The following is a 20,943-nucleotide window of genomic DNA, read 5'->3' on the forward strand; positions in this document are numbered from 1 at the left end:
AACCTACAGCTCTAAGAGTGATTGACAACGCATGTGGCATGAATAAAGAACAGGAGTATGAAAAATGTTAAATATACCCATTCCTGTTATACCATATTTTAGTGTTCAGAATGACAGATGGCTGAGTGTTGAACAAAAAACATGGCAACGTTTTTGCTAGATAGCACCAATTGACTGTTTGAACAAAGCCACACATTCACAACAACTTCACCTGCCCATCTGACTTTTTGGTGATGATGATGCTGGTCTCTGTTGTAGCAATTGTCACCACCTGCAAGTGAAATGAGATAAAAAATAAAAAATGAAAGAAAAGAATTAACTGTGAAATATTTTTAAAATCTGTTGTCTTTACATCTTCTAAAATCCATAAGATATCAGCATCATTTTGTACACATGTGTAAACTGCCAAGTGGGCTTATCAAAAATGCATTACATTTTAACTCCATTATCTTGCCAGCCACATTCTGCTGTTTTTTTTTAGGGCAATGCATGCTAACACTTTGTATTTTCATTACCTGCTCAATATAAGATTAACATGTGGAACATGAATAGTGCAGTTAGTATGTCAGAGATGTTTGTAAATACGTATTTCAAATATCAATGACAGCTATTGATATTCATCTCTCTGCATGAGTTGGATAATCCATCAATTGAACTGGGCAGATGCTATCAAGTTTCCTGAAAATAATACTTCTACTTTCATTGCATAAGTAAGTGTATATGTGTGAGTGTGTGCTTATGGTACAAGTATGTGTGTATAAGTGTGTGTGTGGCTACATGCTAAATTGTGTGGGCTGGGGAATGCTGGCCTATTATTATTATTATTATTATCATCAAATATAAACTGAGAAGCACTGATGTATCAAACTATACACCATTCTGTTCAGGTGGGTGCACTGCTGCCCAGGGAAAATTTCAAGAATGTAAGCATTATTAGAAAGCTGCATGAACACAGGATGCATGCAAAAGTCATATTTATCTCACCTCTGTTCAATCTTTCTCTGTGTGTGCACAAGCTAATTAAAAGGCACATGCACTGGCTGACACTTCTAGTGAGCATGGTTTTTGTATTTGTATTTTGTATTTTTTTTTTTTTTATCACAACAGATTTCTCTGTGTGAAATTCGGGCTGCTCTCCCCAGGGAGAGCGCGTCGCTATACTACAGCGCCACCCATTTTTTTTTTTTTTTTTTTTCCTGCGTGCAGTTTTATTTGTTTTTCCTATCGAAGTGGATTCTTCTACAGAATTTTGCCAGGAACAACCCTTTTGTTGCCGTGGGTTCTTTTACGTGCGCTAAGTGCGTGCTGCACACGGGACCTCGGTTTATTGTCTCATCCGAATGACTAGTGTCCAGACCACCACTCAAGGTCTAGTGGAGGGGGAGAAAATATCGGCGGCGCTCAGATTCTCTCGCTTCCTAGGCGGACGCGTTACCTCTAGGCCATCACTCCACTGTGTATTTTGTATTTGTATTTTTTAACAATTTTTTTTTTATCACAACAGATTTCTGTGTGTGTGGTTGTTTTCTCACAGGTTTCTCTCTGGCTTGTTCTCTCTCCACACACATACATACAGCTCTGAATTTTAAAGCAAGGCAAGACATAATAAGACCTTACATGTAATATTGCACTCTCAGTTTTCCCTGCTCTCCTTCTACCCACTCCATATATGCATGCTTGCCTTCTGACAGTTTCTAGTTCTCTCTAACTTGCAAAATGGGTCTGGTTTTAACTAATTTTGGGATTGTCTTTCTTTCCTTCTTTATTTGTGACGCAGCACACAGAAACCAGTCTAAAGTCCGAATTTAACATTTTTAACATTTATGTACTACAATAAAGTTTAATTAAATAAAAATCACAGATTAACATACAAAAAACAGAATTGACCTATCTATCACAGATTTTTTTTTTCTATATTTCCTGAAAAGCCTGAACTTTGCTTTTAGATCCCAGATCAAAAGAACTTTAACAAATCACTGCCTCATTTAGTGTATTGCCACATCATTGGCTGACGTAATATCAGAAAATCCTGAAGTCAAATGCACTGAACATTGTAACTTAAGTGAGGAATGTGTGCAGCAGTACAAACAGTGCATGCACCTGAAAACACAATAATACTACATTTTCAGCCAGTTTCATGCTAAAATACAAACTGACAGCAAAGATAAGACTTTAAAGATATGAAATTTGTAAAATCTTGATTTTCATTATTATCTGACCCAAATGGCATGTTTTGTGCATTGCTAAGAACAATTGGCTGCAACTTTATCTGGGTTTTTGTGTGCTATGTCAAATATGGAGAACATTTTCCTATAACTGACCTTACGAAAGGCACAGGTGTGCCACTTCACTACCAGCGCAGCTATTTAGTTCCAGAATTCAGTAAGCCGTCAACACCGTCCCTGACCTAGATTCCACTGGGATGGGAAAGGGGAGGAAAGGGCGCGTTAGCGCGGGCCTCTTTGTGCCCATGTTTTGAGCAGAGAATGTTGTATTATTTACGTGATTTTCATGCCATCCTGTTTGCACATGGTCTTAGTTTACTGTAATTTTTGTGCACATGATTCCAATGAATGTGTACTTTAAGTGTGTCATCTAATTCATAAAACACTGTCTGCTTCTTTGTGTTACATCCAATTAGTTAACCTGTGTGTGTGTGTGTGTGTGTGTGTGTGTGTGTGTGTTTGTGCCAACAAAATAGAATCTGAGGCTGGGTCAGCTTCACTGGCTGGGCAGTATATCTTCAGTGAACACGTGAGACGTTTGGATTGTATGTGCCGCGTGTGAAGTGAACGAGTTCTCAGAAAAGATAAAGATACAGGGTTGAATGCAAGACTTTGTGCCAAATATTCTGCTGAACTGACTCATTTTTCCAATCTAGATGTTTGGAAAGAAAGGAAAAAAATGTGAGTTTAGTGTCGCGCTCCAACTTAGTGGATTACCTTATGCAAACAAAGATGCAGATGGATTTACAAGTTCAGGTGGGAATGTATTTTATCATATTTCATTATTTAGAACTTACAAATGGATGTTAACATGTAAGATTGTGATTGTTTACTAAAAGCATGGTATTAAGGTTTTTCTTTCAGAGTGGACAAATGTGTCAGATGCAAAGGCACACATTATTACTGACATGCAAAACATCTAGTCAGTGTAAATCACTCTCTCTTTCTCTCCCTTTTTGTGCCTCTCTCTCTCTCTCTTTGTGTCTCCCTATCTGTGCCTCTCCTCTGTCTCTCTCCCCCTTTCATTCTCTCTCTGCGCACAAGCCTCTATTTCCCAGTATGTCTGTCTGCATACGTGTTTGTCTGTCTGTCTCTCTTCCTGTGTGTTGAGAGAAGTGTGGAAGTGAGATGGCTGGCAGCAGTTCTCAGAGGGAGCTGACCATTGTTTACTGACATTAACATCAAAGGCAGTCTGCCACTCCCAGGTAATGGTATCCTCTGTACTTCCCTTCCAGCTGCATTGTGGAGACATGCAAGTATATCATGTTTTAAGTTTTAGCTTGAACCCAAACCATATGCACGCAGAACACTGAGTTGTATTTGCGCCATGTTTCCTGTGTGTTCCTCAGTCTGCAAAGAATGTTCATGTGCTGGCCAACTTTTGTGCCTCCTGCATACTGTACATAGGAAACAAAACTTACTCATGTTTGGTACCGTTACATTTGTCAGAGAATAACACATCCAGTCACACCCACAGCACCCAACTTGTTGCATTCTGACACCGAGTATTACTAAAAAAACCCCACAGCACCCTGTTTCAGACAGTGTATCAGCAGCAACGGAGCTGTTCACAGCTGTACAAACTGCCTGTGTAACATGCACTCTGCTGAGAATAGCGTGAAGTTAGTGGTGCGACAGACCTTTGTCCTCATAAACTGCCTGTGTGTCTGTCTGGGCTTCTAGCTTACCTACCCTTCATACTTGCTCGCTGTTTCCTTCCCTCCCTCCTGAAACTAAACGTAATGGCTTGTTATTTATCATTATGGTTCCTACAGTTATCAATGACATTGTTTTCGTTGTTCTGTGTGCTATTGTTGACTCTTACCTCTTCCAGTTTATTGGGATTGTTGACAATGGCACCCACAGCATCATGGATACGGTCGACACGTCCGTCCTGCACAATGCACAAATCATTGTATTAAATGCAATCCAAACCCTCAGTTCTTGTTATTGGGAGTCAATCAGGGTATGCAGAAAAGATTTCAAGAAAGGGGCACAGATCTGGAGGGTCTGGAGGGGAAAAGTATGAACAGAAGGGCACAAAGATGGAAAACATTTGGAAAGAAAAGACATATAAACAACATTTGGAGTCAATAATAGTAATCAGGAACAACTTATACAATTTACTGATATAGTGCAGTTACTGTCAGATTGCCAACATGATGGGTTAACCCTTCATCAGACTTTCCCAAATTTTCCTTCAGCCAGAAAGAGTAGCATCATAACTTAGAAGAAGACTGTATTTCAATCATGGATAAACATGGTGCATGGTGTGATGTGTGGTTCACAACACTGACCAACTGCCAGCCAAAACAGTGAACGAGTACAAAACACAGCTGACAACATTGTCAGCTCACTGGTTGACTTTTGGCAAACAAAGTGTAAATAACTATGATTATATTGCAGACATTGATTGGTCTGAGTCACTTACTGGTGTGAGTCTGACACATAAAGTGGCATATCATGGCCTGAAAATGCTGAAAAAGTTGGAGGTGTGTGGGGTGTGTGTGGTCAGTGAAACAGGAAAAATGCGAGTGTTTTGATAAAATCAAAACTGAAAGGAATGCCAAAGAAAAGAGGAGAAGGCAGGATGAGGAGGAAGAGGTGGATTAGGGACTTCGATGACAGCATATTTTGAAATTGTTCCAAAATTTATGTTGTCTTTATAGATTTGATTTCAACACCTTGGATACCAGGACTTCACTTGGTTGGGTTTTTTTGTGAGTATGTTTGTGTTGTTAATTAGTTGCGTTTTTGTGGAAAATTCTGGACATAGATATGTATTATGCATCATGTAATGTAACATTACATAGCTAAAATATACTTTGCTGTTGAACCAGCTCAAAATCATAATTCAAACATCTCATAATTTCAAAATAGCTTTTGACAGAAAGCTCCATCAATTTCCTTGCAGAAAAATATATACTTTAGACAAAACATGCAGCCTGTGGAATTTTGTGCATGCCAATTCATACCCATTTTCACTGAATTAACCCCCCCCTCTCTCCGAAATGCGCCTTGCAGCAGGGGGTATATTTGCTTGGCAGTTAACTTGTTAAAGTAATCATCATCACATATACAAATATATACATACATTGACATGTCACATGCATTTGTACAAAGGTACAAACACTCAAATAAACACACTTAACCTTTTCAGTGCCAAACCTATTCTATGCTCAGTGACAACCATTTGCCAAGGGATGTTTTAGTCACAAGAGTAAAAGAAAAAAATCCAGCATGCAAACTACAAAAAGAAAGTATATGTAATTATACTTTTCTGAAAGGAAAGTGATCACACTATCCAGTTATGACAATTTCACATGAATCTAATGCAATGGGAAAATTCATACAATGATGAAGATGGACACTTCCTTCCTGTGGCATGCAATGGGAAAATTCATACAATGTCACTGTTCAGTGGGTTCCTTCTCACTGTGGGGTCACGGGGAACGAAAAGGCCGATGCTCTCTCCAAGGCAGGCAGCAAAATGAAGCAGTTCAGCCACCCCGTGACCTACAGAGAGGCCAGGACCATCATCCACAACCGATACCAGAACCAGTGGAAGAGAAGGCTGGGTGCAAACAGTGGTGTCGATCCAATCCACCAGCTCCAGAGACACCAGCAGACAGTCCTCTTCAGACTGAGAACTGGCCACTGCCGACTACTGAGTCACCTTCACCGTATGAAGATCGCCCACACTGATGAGTGTCCATGTGGCACTGGACCCTAGACCCCTGAACACATCCTCCAACACTGCCCAACCCATGAAGCTCTACGGCGTCAAACCTGGCCAGGGGGCACAGAGCTACAGGCGCAGCTTTGGGGAGACCGCCACGACCTGGAGAAGACCGTGGGTTACATCGTGGCGACAGGGGTGACCGTCTGACGCAGCCAAAACATCGAACGCAGAAGAAGAATACAATGATGAAGATGGACACTTCCTTCCTGTGGCACTCTTTTGCACAACAGAAGGGGACGGAAATTTCTGTCCTGAGGCACTTATGGGTTAAGTACAGTCTTTGCACTGACTAAAGTGTTTAACAGTTTTCCTTTCCACAAAGTTAGAAATGTGAATGGAATAAAAACAACTCACTCCTTTCAAAATGTGCACTCCCCTGTAGATAACTTCGTAAGCAGCCCTGAAACAATACACAGTCAATGTACACCATATCAGCTGATTCACCAAGGTGTGTAATAAAACAACACAAAGTACATGTTCTGGCTGAAGTCATCATAACAAACAAAATATTAATGTATGTGTTTGCATACATGCACACGTATCTTTGTGAATCATAATAGAATCTAAGAATATGTAAAGAGCCATGGACAAGACTCTAGACATGATGCTGGTACCATTGCCTTTTATTGATAAAACCTGGAAAGTGGCCAAGCAAGCAACCTCCCCACACAAACTCGGCACAGTTCCTGACAATGTACAGAACTTAATCAACAGCTATTCACCCACAAACCTTTGTGGATTGCTTCCCTGAACATGGATTTCCACAGGATAACAGACAACACGAGAAAACCAACCAGCAAATACCCAAATCACCAACCAAGGAAAAAACCCCAATAAGCATCAGACAATGCCAAACATGGAAGTGGTCACTGCCACAGTGGTCACTCACTTGCCATCAGGCCCGTGCACTGGAATCTCATCCAGCTCCTCTTCGGGCAGCAAGGCATGCAGGGGTTTGCGGTTCCTGCTGGCGGGGCTGCCCTCGTCCTGCTTTCTGTTCAGCAGGTTCCTATTGTGGGAGGACGGTGGGATCAGCGAGATGTCCGCCTTGCGCAGCAGCTTGGAGACATGGCGGTGGATGTGGCCGTAGGAATCTTTGGCCTGGTGGCACCAGGTAACACTGAGGGTTATGTGTACACAGGATTTACCTGGCATGCGTGCCTGTGGGTGAGAGTGTGTTTGTTGAGATGTGTTTGTGAGTGCTTGGTGTGTGTTCAGATGTGTGTTCTCGTTCCTTTTGTGTCTGTCTCACATTTGTTATTGTATATTGCTTTGAGATATTTATAAAGTGCAATAACAATCTGACATATTATTAAGTGCAAAAAAAACACCCCAAAACACAACTGCATTTACTTATTCATTTGTGTATTTGTTTATTCATTTATCGATCTTTTAACTTGTGTGTGCAACATATAGACCACTTTGAGATGTTATTGCTATTATGGTTATCATCATTAATTCCAATAACTTAGTGATTAGTCTCTTTGTTTATTCATTTACCCATCTTTTCACTTTTGCATGTAACATAGAGAAACTTATATACAGAGAGAGAGACACAGAGAGAAAGAGAGAGAGAGAGAGAGAGAGGATTCAACTACACTGATCTATATATTTTTCTATTATTTTCTAATATTCGTTGTATGATGTACATGTCTCTGAATCAGACACAATGTTTGTCATTTTCCTGGATTTCAACAAGGCATCTAATTTTTCAATTCTTTTTCTTACCAAACCACTGGTATGTAAATAACTGAGCATTAAAAGAAGCAGAATGCTGTTGAAAAACAAAAAAGAGGTTCCAATATATACCCCTATCCATAAGCATCACTGAAAACTAACAAATCAACAATTCATGTTGCAATAAGTTGACAAGTCAATGGTAAAAATCAAAACTATGAAATGCTGAATAATCTGCTTACAGAACTTTTTACAATGGTTCCTGTTTATAATTTTACTTTTTATCAAATTTGTTTTTGTATTTGTACCATACTGTATTTGTATTACTCTTTTGTCACAACAGATCTCTCTGTGTGAAATCAGGCTGCTCTCCCCAGGGGCAGCACACCACCTCAGTGAGAGCATCACTCTTTTTTCTTTCTTCTTTTATTTTGCCTGCTGGTATATTTGCTTTGGATCTTTCTGCAGAAGCTTTCCAACACAATCCTTTTGTTGCAATGGGTCTATTACATGTGCTAAATGCATGCTGCATACAGGACCTCAATTTATCATCTCATCCGAGTGACTAGCATGCAAACCACCACTCAAGGTCAAGAGGTGGGTGAAAAAATACTGGTAAGTGTGGCATTTGAACCAGTGCACTCAGATTCACTCACTTCCTAGGCAGAGGTGTTACCACTTGGCCACGACTCTGCTATCAGAGAGAGAGAGAGAGAGAGAGAGAGAGAGAGAGAGAGAGAGAGTGAGAGAACTCTGTGTGTGTGTGGATGTGCATGGATAAAAAACGAAATGATAAAACCTCCTTCTGACCTTGATGAAACTGGCATACACAGGTATTCCTTTGTACAACTGAAAGAGTTCTTTCACCTGAAATACAGCAAAAAACACAACATTATAATATTATTATATAGACGACTTTACTGAACCAGTTATAAAAAAATGGGGTTGGGGTTGGGAGGGGGACAGGGACAAACCATGTAAATCAATTCATCACTTCATAAGTACATTCAAACCCACAGCACATCCTCCAAAATGCAATTATTCTACTGTCTTCTTTTTTGTTTTGAGATAAAGACAAAAAAAAACAACAACAACAAAAAAAAACCAACGACCCAGAATACCATTGCTTCATTCGTCATGTCCGTTAATGTATCATGACTAAGCAATGTTCTGTAGTTTCTGAAGTCATGATCTAATGACCAAGTGAAATACACTGGGCTGATGCAGTATCAGTAATTTTTCATCATGTGACAGAAATCTTGCTCTTAATAAAAAAAGAAGAAAAAAGAACACTGTCTGAAAATGGACAGAGACAGGAGTGGGGTGGGGGTGGGGGTTGGGGGGCCGGGGTTGGGGTGGGTGGGGGGAGTAAGGATTTAAGATAAGGGCGGATGAGATATGAAGAAAAGAACAAATCCCCAGAGATACCAACAGTCAATGAGCATCTTACCTTGCTTTTTCTCGCCCCTTTGAGAGAATGGCCAAAAATTTCATCTAGAATGTCTCCCACTTGCACTTTACTCTGCAAACATACACACACACACATGTGCATTCAAACACATATGCCCCCCCCCCCGCCCCCCCCACCCCCACACACACACATGTGCATTCAAACACATATGCCACACACACGCACATACACACACACAGATCAGCAAATATCAATATTTCTGTAACAGACTGTGTGTAAGATTAATTTCTTCTTACGAATGTACACATGTATGTAAGCACATAAATACACACTTTATCTGCAGAACTGATGATGATGATTGCAGATGCACGCAATGTGTCTCAAACTTTCTGTGGGTGGATTGTGTGTATGCCCATACACATTTGTGAATGTGGAGAGACAGAGGGAGAAAGAAAGAGAGAAAGAAGGGGAGAGAGAGAGAGAGAGAGAAAAGGGTTGGGGGGAGACACAGGGAGAGAAAGAGAAAAAAAAACCAAACCGACTGCACCATAAAGATTTCTTACCCTTTCATAGATTATCTTTTCAACGTTTCTGTTCACACTTTACACAAATAAAACCTTCTCTCATTAAAAAAAAAACTACAATGAAATGTAAATCTCTTTATATCTCGACAAGGCAACCCACTGATAACAGAAATGCAAACAAAGCCAACAACTTTGTGAGATAAACCTCCACAAAATATAAATAACTATTTAAGATTGGTAACATGTAAACACTTTACAGGTAGAGATCTGCAGGCCATACCAATCACTGTGTACCTTTCAGGCCCGCCCAGGCAAGGGAACATTAATCAACTCACATCTTCAGCTGCCACGCTTCCTTTCTCGACATCAGTTATCACCAGGTGGTCATCCACTGACCTAAACACACAACACACAGCAACTGTTGAATATTTGTGACACTCAGCACAGACATACAGGGAACAAGATGTGGACAAAGGGTAGGGGGATGGTGCAGCTAAGTACCATCAATGTGATATCTACTGATTAAAGAACTGTTTCAAACATACAGAGATATAAAAGTAACGACATGTGTTGAAATGTGGGGTTTATGGTGCAGATAATTACCATCAATATTGAATCTCTTAACAACTTACCATCAGAATATAGAATTATTACTCTGTACAGTTTTCACAACTTGTTCCACAACTTTTGTTCAGGAAGAAAATATACAACTAAAAATATATTTCTTTTCCAAAGACAGAACACAACAATACTAGAAAATACAATGAAACACAGGACTGACACACAAATTACATACCATTTGTTTTATTTTAATTTTAATTTTAATTTTATAAGATACAGCCTTATAAACAGAAACAGACTTTTGTTGTCATTATTTTGCATGCTCTGCTGAATTCAATAAACAATTATCACACTTGTTTTTAGATAAGTCATGTGGGGAAAAAAGAAACAAGAAGCGATTTTTTCTGTCCTACAAAAATGGAAACAACTCACTGAAACTGGATACCAAGGACGTCACATGGAACAAACTCAAAGTCTCGATACTCCTGTGAAAAAACCAAACACATCAGTTTCATTATCACAGGATTTTCCAATCCATTCTATTATTAAAGGATCTTCCATTATTACAAAAGTATACTTTCAAGTAATCACTATTGTCAGGCACTGGAGAAGTATAATTAGTGAACAAGTATATTCACTGCAAACTGCAATGTGTCACACAATAACACTTAATGTCAAAATGTACTTGAAGCTGACTTCAATGTTCAAAGGCACTTTAATGTTACAAGTATGGAAGTAAAAATAAATATACTTACTGCTAATTCCCAAGTTTCATCCAAAAAACTGGAATTCTGAAAAAGAGAAAATGAGATGTTATTTTCATTTACACCTGAAAAATCATTCCCTCTTTTCAATTCTTGTTTTATTTTTAACTTGATCTTTTTTTTATTGCCAGCAAAGAATACAAAGAGAAAGACATTTCTAAAGATGAGCTCAAACCCTATCAATGTGAATGCAGACTTATAATCTGTGAAAAATATAGCCGTGTGTGTGTGTGTGTGTGTGTGTGTGTGTGTGTGTGTGTGTGTGTGTGTGTGTATATATATATATATATATCAGAGTGCAATATTTACTGTTTTCATTTTCAAGCACAAGAGCTTGGAATAAAAACTTTTCACAAACTCTTGAAATATGGTACTATCATTTTGAAGAAGAGCTGTTTCATCCTTTTGCTATCAATGTTAACACCAAGACTTGCCTGAATTTATTGAGAATTCTAATTCTCTCATGAATATGGCAGACTGATAAAAGTTACACTATCTTTACAAAGCATATATCTGACATTTCTTCCATGTGCGTGCATGTGTGTGTGTGCGTATGTATGATAATAAAGGTGACACATATGACACACACACACACACACACACACACACACAGAGACAAAGTACTGAAGCAAGGTAAGAGACAGCAAGCACCACATACCTTGAGGTAAAGTCTGAAGGTGATCCTTTGCACTTCCTCCAGCAGGGACAGGAAGATTTCTGTGTGGAATCGGAAATCTTTTCATTATACTGAGGGGTGAATACACACATATACACACATTCACATACAAAATCAAATTCCTTGTTGAAAAAGTATTCGACAATTCATAAACAAGTTGCCACGTTTATCCAGCAGGACTATGTATCAACCAAATTCAGACTTTCTTTCCGTCTTGACATCAGGCAGATGCTCCTCTTTATATCTGATTTATGTCTTCAGTGAATATTACTGTTGTATGCTCGTTCCTCTGAGCGACATATTCAGACGCTGAACTTTTATGCACAGACTGGTTTCGTCTCATCACCTTAAGAACAGATCTGTGGAATGTCTTATTTTACTGTCTTTTTCTTTGTTTGTTTTTTTTCTCCCCATTAAAGGGTGACATGACAAAAAGCAGTCAGTAAACTTTCCTACTGAGAGAAGAAAAATATTCCTTCACACACACTACCATACACATACAACTTGTGCATACACACAAACACATTTAAAAATCATAATTACCAGTAAGGATGTCATCTCGCAAAATAGATGAGCTTGGGTCATAATGGGTCTGGAAAAGACAACTCACATGATAAACTTCTATGCACTTCTATGCACACAAATGTGCACATACACAGATACAAACATATGTTGCTCGTTCACACACCAAATGACCAGGAAACACTTTCAACATCTATTTGCAAGTTTTCATTTTCATCTTTTCTTTCTTTCATGGTTTTAACAAATCTGAGTGCTATTTATCTATACTGGTGTCTTGTTTGCTTTTTGTTTATATATATATATATATATATATATATATATATATATATATATGTGTGTGTGTGTATGTATGTATGTATATACACATATACCTTTTGATATGGTTATTAAATTTTAATTATGTCCAAGTCTGAGAAGAATTTTTCACAATGTTCACAATTTTTTCCAAGATCTAAAACCCATATTGTAACACCTCATTATAACTGATAAAACTACTTAGTGTAGTTTGTGTGTTTACTTTAAAATAAAGGGGACCAGAGTTTGGATAAATGAAAGTTTCACCATAATAGCTGACTTTGAGAAAACAAATGAACAGAAATCTTTAGCTTGCTTCTTCTTGAGACTGAGAGGAAAAAACCTAGATCCCACATGTAGCATCTGCTCAGTACATGAAAAACACCACAAAGAGTTCAAGTGTGTAATAAAAATTATTGGTAGTAATATAAGTACACAGAGAAAATTTTGAATGACATCAATACATGCAAAGGAGATGAAAATGAATATCTGAAATTTTAATTAATCTCTCTTACAGATACACTGACAGCAAATATATTACTGTAAACTAACTTGTCAATGTCCAGTATCCAGTAAATGCTCACTACTGATTTCGGGTTAAAAACTGTGCATTGGGTAAAATGCCTTGTAAACACCCACCCAACACTTTGAAAAAAGAAAAAGAAAATCACCATGAACTGATGTAAATTTCATTTACTATTTGTGACTGTGTTGCTTTATAAAGAGTGCAAATTTAGATCTTGAGATAAAAAATAAAATGCCCCCGTGAGATGTAGATGTGTCACTGAAAGCCAAGTGAGGACATGACATTACTCCATGATGTAGTGTTTTGTTTCACAGTAGTCTCTCACTCTCTCAAACACACACAATTGAACATGCATATGCACAGGGAGACAGGAGACCTTACTGCAGAAACACAATATTTACATAATTACATATACATTATATATTTAAACTGTTTCTTTCTTACAAGTGACTTTTTATGCATTTGGTAAAAGCCCAGCCTGTACTGCATGGTGAAACTAAGTTAGGGAATGTAAATCCCAGCGACTGGTAAAGTACCTATTACATGCCCATCCCCGACTTCATAGTGTAATTTGTGCAAAGAGGGGGTGGGCGCTTACAAGGTAGTTTACAGTTCTTGCACACACACACACACATGCACACACACAATCAATTACCCATGCACACACCATACGCTCACCGCCTCCAACACACCCATGATGATCACTCACATTCAGCACAACTATGTCCCCTCTCAGTAGTCGCACAACAGCAGTCAGCTGATGCTTGACCAGACATGCGCGTATGAAAAGCCGCCCTCGGCCTTGGTCTGTCATTGTCTGAAAAGTAGGGCCACTAGCCTGTCAGTCAGCTCATCAACAGTCACAACAGAATGGGGCAAACATGACAAACCATCATTTGCTGATTATGCAAAGTATTATACTGTAACCCATGTTCAGTATTACACCTTTACCACCTTTGGACACAGACTCAAGACAATGCAAATAAATCTTTAACTTACAAACAGTGCTTACACTCTACAATGCTGTTTAAATATTGTTTATAAATAGTTAGCAGAATGCAATTATTGAAGAAATTTAATCAAAATCACATCAGTAACAGTTTGCAAGCCTGAATGCTCTAAACAGAAACTGCTGAAAGAAATAACAGCCCATTACATAGCAATTCTGGGCATTTTGAACGACATCTAAACTTTAAAGTTAATGTAAATTCAACAATGAATCACTGAATGCCTACCTTTTTACATTCTTTGACAAAGTCCAGTAAGTGGTAAATCCCTGGTCCTGCCCTGAAAGCAATGAAAGCAATAAGTAATGATTGTGTACAATTCAAAGAAATAGCTGAATTCTGAGAAATTGCTTTATACTTTTCTGCAACTATTTCTCTACACACAAACATATGAAAGTAGCCCCCACGCCCTACTCCAACATATACAAACAAAACATACATGTCTACATATGGCAATAAACAATCATTTGCATGCATGCTCACAAGCACAGAGACTTACAATTTGCAAGCGACAATGTCTTCATGTGAACGTAGGTAAATGTTTTGATTTTTCACAATGTTCGTCTGCTTGATGTGTAACTGCAGACCAACAACATAATGATTATATCTATATTCATCTAAGTCAAAAACTGCAATCACGCTGGTTTTGCAGGAGAATAAGAGAAAACTACAAAAACACTCTAGTCTAAGCATAACCTACTTTATGAAAAATTCATGAGTCAAGTGACTGACTGATTTACTTGCAAACATACATTGAAAAAGATAGAAAATTAATTAAACTTTTTTTTTAAAGTCAATCAAAATTACTTTATCAATCCGCATGGAAATTCATTAGTGCAATCACAAGCTCATTATAAACACATAATATGGCCATGCACACCATAAAAAAAGAAAGTTAAAACTAGTGAAATAAAACAAAAATCCACAATAACTGTCCATACAGGCTAAAAACCAGACACACACATATAGTGATACACACACACACACACATGTATGCATTCTTACACACGCACACTCACACACAAAGTTAAGATAATAAATTGTTACATATCAATATGTACAAATAAGCACATCTCCTTCTGCCACACCTTCAGTCCCCTTTCCTGGACTTCCTAATCTCTCTGTCTGTCTCTCTCATTGATTCTCTCTCTCGCAAACACACACAAGCATGGACACATACACGCATGCACACACAACCATACACAAACATATATACACACACGTGTGAGCACACACACACGCACATACACCCATGCATACACACACACACACACACAGGTGCACATGCACATATACACACATGCATGCACATGTACACACACACACAGCACACTCATGCTTGCACATATGCTCACACACTAAGAATAAATTTTTGCACATCAACATGTGCAAATAAGCGCATCCAGCAAATTAATCTACAAAGTAAAATGTACATTAACACACACAAGCACACATTCACACACACGCCTATGCACATAGGCATGTACACATAACATGTGCCAGCCTGTAAAAGCAATGTGTCGCCACTGAGCGCAGCACCACCAACCGAAAAGATATACGATCACTGTGTATTTATTACCCCTGAGCACTTTTCTGAGGCAGAACTAATAATGTGAATTACGTTAGCTTCAACAAATAAAAATCTACAAACTGTCACGAACATCAGCATAAGATACAGTATGAAACTATGATACACACTCTTTCCTTCTCTCACACACATATATGAGAACACTTGAATGAATGCACACACACACACACACACACACTCTCTCTCTCACATTTCCACATTCATCCACATGCACTTTCAAAAGACAGAAGGCTTACACATGAAAACACACATATGTTACATTTCCCGTTTACATTTTCCACTTATGTTGGGTCCAAACTCACCTTTGAGACAATTTGTATAGTACTGTCCAGTAATCCACTTTATTAAACCAAGAACCATGACCTGCAGAGTAAACAGATATTTTATTAAACTTGAATTCATATATGTCAATAAACTGACTGCAAAGTGTTTCAGGAATAAAAACAATAACAACACACAACTGACAAAATGTTCCTGAATAGTTACCAATATCAATATACATGACTGTTTCAGTTTCTGAAGGAGACATCACCACATTTGGACAAATCCATATATAATATACATACACATCATTACAATGCTACACCACATCTACTTGGCAGATGCCTGATCAGCAGGATAACCCAATAAGCTTAGTCAGGCCATATGACAGAGTGTCTAGTCCCTTCCTCATCACTGCTCAAGTTTCACATTATCCTAAAAAGATGGTTAAGCTATGTAAATTACATCCAAAGACCTTCCAGTTCATCTGTTCCAAGGGACTTCACAAATTGTAAACTTGTATTTATCTGACATTCTAAAATTATGATTCCAAAGATGATTAAACTGCATTAAGTATACATTCATAAAAAACTTCATAAAATTAATTACAAACAGTATGTCATTACCAAAATAGTAGAACAATACTGTGCAAGTCATACTAATAAAGTATGATATATATCATCAAAAAGTATTTACAACTCCTACATACAAAGAAAATAGACAAATTTGACCTAAAAGATCTATTATTTTGGCTGAGCGTAAGAGGCCTAATTTAGGCCCGATATACAAATCCATAGTACCCAAACAGCATATTCCTTATGGACCAGCTAACAAACCAGGATTTTACTTTTGTAACAGAAAATGTGATACTTGTCACCACTCAACTGAAATCCAAGTTTTAGTTTCTCCCTGGGACAGAAGGAAATGTGATACCCCAAATATAGTGTATGTTGTGATGTGTGCAACTCACAATGAGTGGTATGTAGGTTCTGCAAAGAACATTAAAGTACGCTGGAGAAAGCGAGAAAGTGTGGTGTTGCTGCCCATGTGTTTGAATGTGACCACCGTGAGGATCCAGAACTCTCTTTTCTGAAAATCATCCCAGTTGAGAGTGTGGACAGTGATGAGAAACTTCTCCCTCATGAAAACTACTGGATGTGCAATCTTGGACTTATCTTTAATGGACTGAATTCAAGAAAAGATATATAAACTATCAACAGAAAAAATGTGATAGCTGAGATGTGACAATACTTTTTAATTCATATTTTACTCATAATTTTTTATACTGACATGGGAGATTGTACATTTATGCTGTTGAAAACATATTTTAAATTCTTGAGAACTGTGTGTGTGTGCGCGCACGCACTCTCATGTGAGACGTGTGAAAGTCCGTGCATGATAGGCTGTACCTTGTTCTAGTTGTGGTGTGTGTGTGTGTGTGTGTGTGTGTGTGTGTGTGTGTGTGTGTGTGTGTGTGTGTGTGTGTGTGTGTGTGTGTGTGTTTACTGAGCTTAAAACGTGACAATTGGTTATAATGAATGTGCAATATGTAGGAAGAATAATGTGCAAATATGCAGGATGAATGTACAATGAATATGTCTAATGCTAACGTCCATATTCTAAATTTATTTCGGTTTAATTAATTACGATGTAATAATTAATTGCAATGTTTTTAAAAAGCGAATATGTGAAATGCTTTTTATTTGAGAACATATGTTTATTACTCTTGTTTAATCAAGTTATCCGAGTGTGTGGGGTGGGGGGGGTGGGGGGGGGGCGAGGGGGTGCGGTGCGGGTGTGTGCTGATTATCTGGTTGTGGTTTTCCCGCAATTCATCTTATTCTTATCTTATCTGTCTATTATAATCAATGTGCAGTATAGTAGGCTATGTTTATAATTATATTCAAATAATGTTTCTTAATTCTTTCTGTTTTTACATTAAGAATACTAGTTATTACCTGCAGTGTGTGGATGTATGTATGAAACGATGTATGTGATATTTTTTTACTATACATGTGTGCATATGATGCATATGTGTGTGTGTGTTATGTGTTATGTGTGTGTGTGTGTGTGTGTGTGTGTGTGTGTGTGTGTCTGAGTGTATGCATGCAATTGTGCATATGTGTGACCATGTTGTGTGATATAAGAGTATAACTAGAGAGAGACAGATGGGTCCATCAGTGACTCACGAAGCAGCCCCAGTCGGAAGATATCCTCAATGATCTGACACAAAGGATGCAGCTTGAGGTTACTGTCCCTGATACATCCTACTTCCTTGTGCAGCTCCAAAACTGACACTGCAACATGCGGACCATGCAGTCTGTTAGACACGGAAAGTGATTTTGCTGCAACTGGTACACAGACACAGACACAATAAGATACTTTTCAAACAGAAACTGCAACAATCACACTCTGAACATACTTGCACTGGTGGAGACGCTGCAATACAATATACAATGTCATGTAACAGACACATCAAGTATTTGCTGCCACACTGGTGCACACACACGAGATCTATATATTGAAACATGAACTTCTGCAACATACACCAGACTCTGAAACATTCAGACACTGCAACTAATGTTAAACACAATGTGGTAAACAGAATAAGCAAGTGCTACAATTTGCTGCAATATTTTTACCAAGTTACATTGCAAACAGAAAGTTTTGCAAGTGCAACACACACAAAACTGCAACATTTAAGAGTGAAAATATGCCAACATATTCAATGGAAAGAGAAAATGGGAAAAAGAAAGGAAGAGAGAGAGATATATATAGAGAAAGCGAGAGAGAGAGGGGGGGGGGGGGGGGGGGGAGACAGAGGGAAAACAAGATCATGTTCTTTTCAAAAAGACAGGGAGAGCTCTACAGGAAACAACAATCATTCATTTCCCATTCATGACAACAAATAGTGCTTAATACAATTATATGCTGAAAACTGTACCACAGCAATGAACAGATGGAGCAATACATGGCCGCTCCTGTAGATTTTATGATTTATATTTAGAGTAATCACTGAAGAAGTTTCTTCTTCTTTTCTGTTCATAGCTAGCAATTCCCACTTTCACTCCTAGTCCTATGCATGTACAAATGGATCCCCATGTGTGTCTGTTTTTACCCTGCCATGTAAACAGCCATACTCATACTGTTTTCAGGGCTGTGCATGCTGTTTATGTGTACTATTTCCTTAACCCACCAAATGCTGACTCAGATAAAAGGGTCAAACATAGACATGGATTTCCTAATACTGTCATTAAGTTCAAAATGTGTATTTTATCATCTACATGCACAGTATATTTATACACAAAGGGAGTTCAGGCACAAGCAAGTCTGCAGATCTGTTGACCTGGAAAACTCAACAAATCTCGACCCTTAACCCCCTTTGATTTTAAAGTCAAACGCTTTAACCACTTGGTTGTTGTGACTGTCCTGATAACAGAATGACATAATAAAAAAAATTATGCAAACATAGTGATTTGAGGTAAGATTTTTTAGACTTGTTTCGAATGAAAACTGAAAAAAAGTGGGTGGTGGTGGTGGTGTGTGGGTATGAAACACAAGCATACATGGATAAATTATCAATTCTGTGTGTGCATGTGAGAGTATATATAAGTGTGTGCATACATCCAATATCAATTTTAATTTTAAGAATAGATCTCCTCCAAAGGTACATCCAAGACACAAGACTGTGAACTGACAACAAATATACTGAGAACTATGAGACTCTTAGCCAGTCTATTAACAATAGAAAACTTCATGAAATCCAGCAAGTCTTCCTACTTAAGTGTATGTATAAGTGAATAACGAAATGGATGCGAACATGGACTCAGAGTCTGGTGGTCTGCCAGAATCTTCCTTGGTGTTCTTCAAATATTCACGAAAATACCAACAAACAAAAGAAGAAAATAAATAAATAAAATAAAATGGAAGAAGTGAAGATGAAGATTCGATGGGGGCATAAAAAGGCCGAGAGGTCTAGGCAGATGACTTGCCAGTCCCTATACAACTATACTACCGAGTTGAAATCAGAACGTTTCTGTTTTCACAGTGAAAGTGAAACCAAGTCAATATCTGACTCGGACTGTCGGAGCTGGACCGATGATGCGCAATGCCATTCTCAGTTTGGTATTGTTTTGATTTTGACAGGTGCTGTAAAAATGATCGAGAATGGTTTGGGAAAATGAAAGTACCTTTCAATAACTTGAGGAGAGGATGTGACACCGACATATTGCTGCCAATCAGTAGACACTGTCCCTGTCATCAACACACATCCAATGACCCGAACTGCTGACCACCTTCCAACACAGATCACCGAGTGATCGATGCAAACAGAAGACGTGCAACTGTGCGATGTCTGCTAGAATCCTGCTTTGATGAACTGACGGTTTCAACGAAACTGATGGATACCCAACTGATCAGTAACAGACTGGGATTAGGAAAGCGCTAAGACCCCTCTGATACTGTTTTTGGGTAATACTGTGTTTGAAAAGAGATAACATCGTGTTTGTCACCGTTAGGACCAAGCTGCTGCCATCGTCACAGTTTCTCCTCCTCCCAAAATTTATGCGGGGATCCACTGAGGGGGAATCACTGCAGATACAAAAGATAACAGGTTGTCCTCGGTGGCTCATTTGTACCCGCAGTGACAACACCGTGGCACGTGATTTTCTTAAATCCTGGGCTGAAAAACAAAGAAAAGAAATGAGAGAGAGACGGTAAAATATCTTTTTGATTCGAGATTCATCTTGGAGGGTTTTCATTTCTCCCTCTCTTTGAAATCGTAATTGTAAAGTTACGCCCGCGCCAGCAAGTTTTCCACTGAGTCACTTTACGAAGTACAGAATAGTTTTACACACACACACACACACACACACACACCGTTCACTGCTCATCCCTATAATAAGGTACGTCGACGCAAACCGTCGCGACAGGAGCGTTTGTTTCAGTTATGATCGCATCCATTGGGATAACTAGACTGACAAGTAGACGGACGTCGGGCGCCGAGTGGTCTACTGAAGCGTTAGACTTTCAATCTGGGGGTCCCAGGCTCGAATCGCTGTAACGGCGCCTGGTAGGTAAAGGGTGGAGATTTCTGCGATCTCCCAGGTCATATGTGCAGACCAGTGTTTCTACCTGAGCCCCCCGTTCGTGTGTGTAGTCCCGGC

At 38.7% G+C, this 20,943-nt stretch overlaps 1 protein-coding gene across 2 annotated transcripts in view; it reads right to left on the reverse strand.

Moving 5' to 3' along the window:
- Window positions 1-20,319, reverse strand: part of LOC143292741 (uncharacterized) — a 31,244-nt gene extending 10,925 nt beyond the window's left edge. For both annotated transcript variants that reach the window (XR_013056680.1, XM_076603279.1), the window contains exons 1-16: window positions 19,969-20,319; window positions 17,968-18,075; window positions 15,820-15,880; window positions 14,158-14,209; window positions 13,632-13,739; window positions 12,124-12,172; window positions 11,563-11,621; window positions 10,896-10,931; window positions 10,573-10,625; window positions 9,915-9,975; window positions 9,095-9,166; window positions 8,455-8,511; window positions 6,857-7,068; window positions 6,322-6,367; window positions 4,051-4,119; window positions 212-271 (exon numbers count right to left, since the gene is read on the reverse strand). Coding sequence is in view for 1 of the 2 variants with exons in the window: in XM_076603279.1 (XP_076459394.1) it covers window positions 212-271; window positions 4,051-4,119; window positions 6,322-6,367; window positions 6,857-7,068; window positions 8,455-8,511; window positions 9,095-9,166; window positions 9,915-9,975; window positions 10,573-10,625; window positions 10,896-10,931; window positions 11,563-11,621; window positions 12,124-12,172; window positions 13,632-13,739; window positions 14,158-14,209; window positions 15,820-15,880; window positions 17,968-18,075; window positions 19,969-20,005 (1,140 nt within the window). In the remaining variant the exon portion in view is untranslated. The remainder of the gene's footprint in view (window positions 1-211; window positions 272-4,050; window positions 4,120-6,321; window positions 6,368-6,856; window positions 7,069-8,454; window positions 8,512-9,094; window positions 9,167-9,914; window positions 9,976-10,572; window positions 10,626-10,895; window positions 10,932-11,562; window positions 11,622-12,123; window positions 12,173-13,631; window positions 13,740-14,157; window positions 14,210-15,819; window positions 15,881-17,967; window positions 18,076-19,968) is intronic.
- Window positions 20,320-20,943: the final 624 nt, after the last annotated feature.

Source organism: Babylonia areolata, chromosome 18 (genome assembly GCF_041734735.1).
Source record: "Babylonia areolata isolate BAREFJ2019XMU chromosome 18, ASM4173473v1, whole genome shotgun sequence".
In the NCBI taxonomy this organism is placed as follows: Eukaryota; Metazoa; Mollusca; class Gastropoda; order Neogastropoda; family Buccinidae; genus Babylonia; species Babylonia areolata.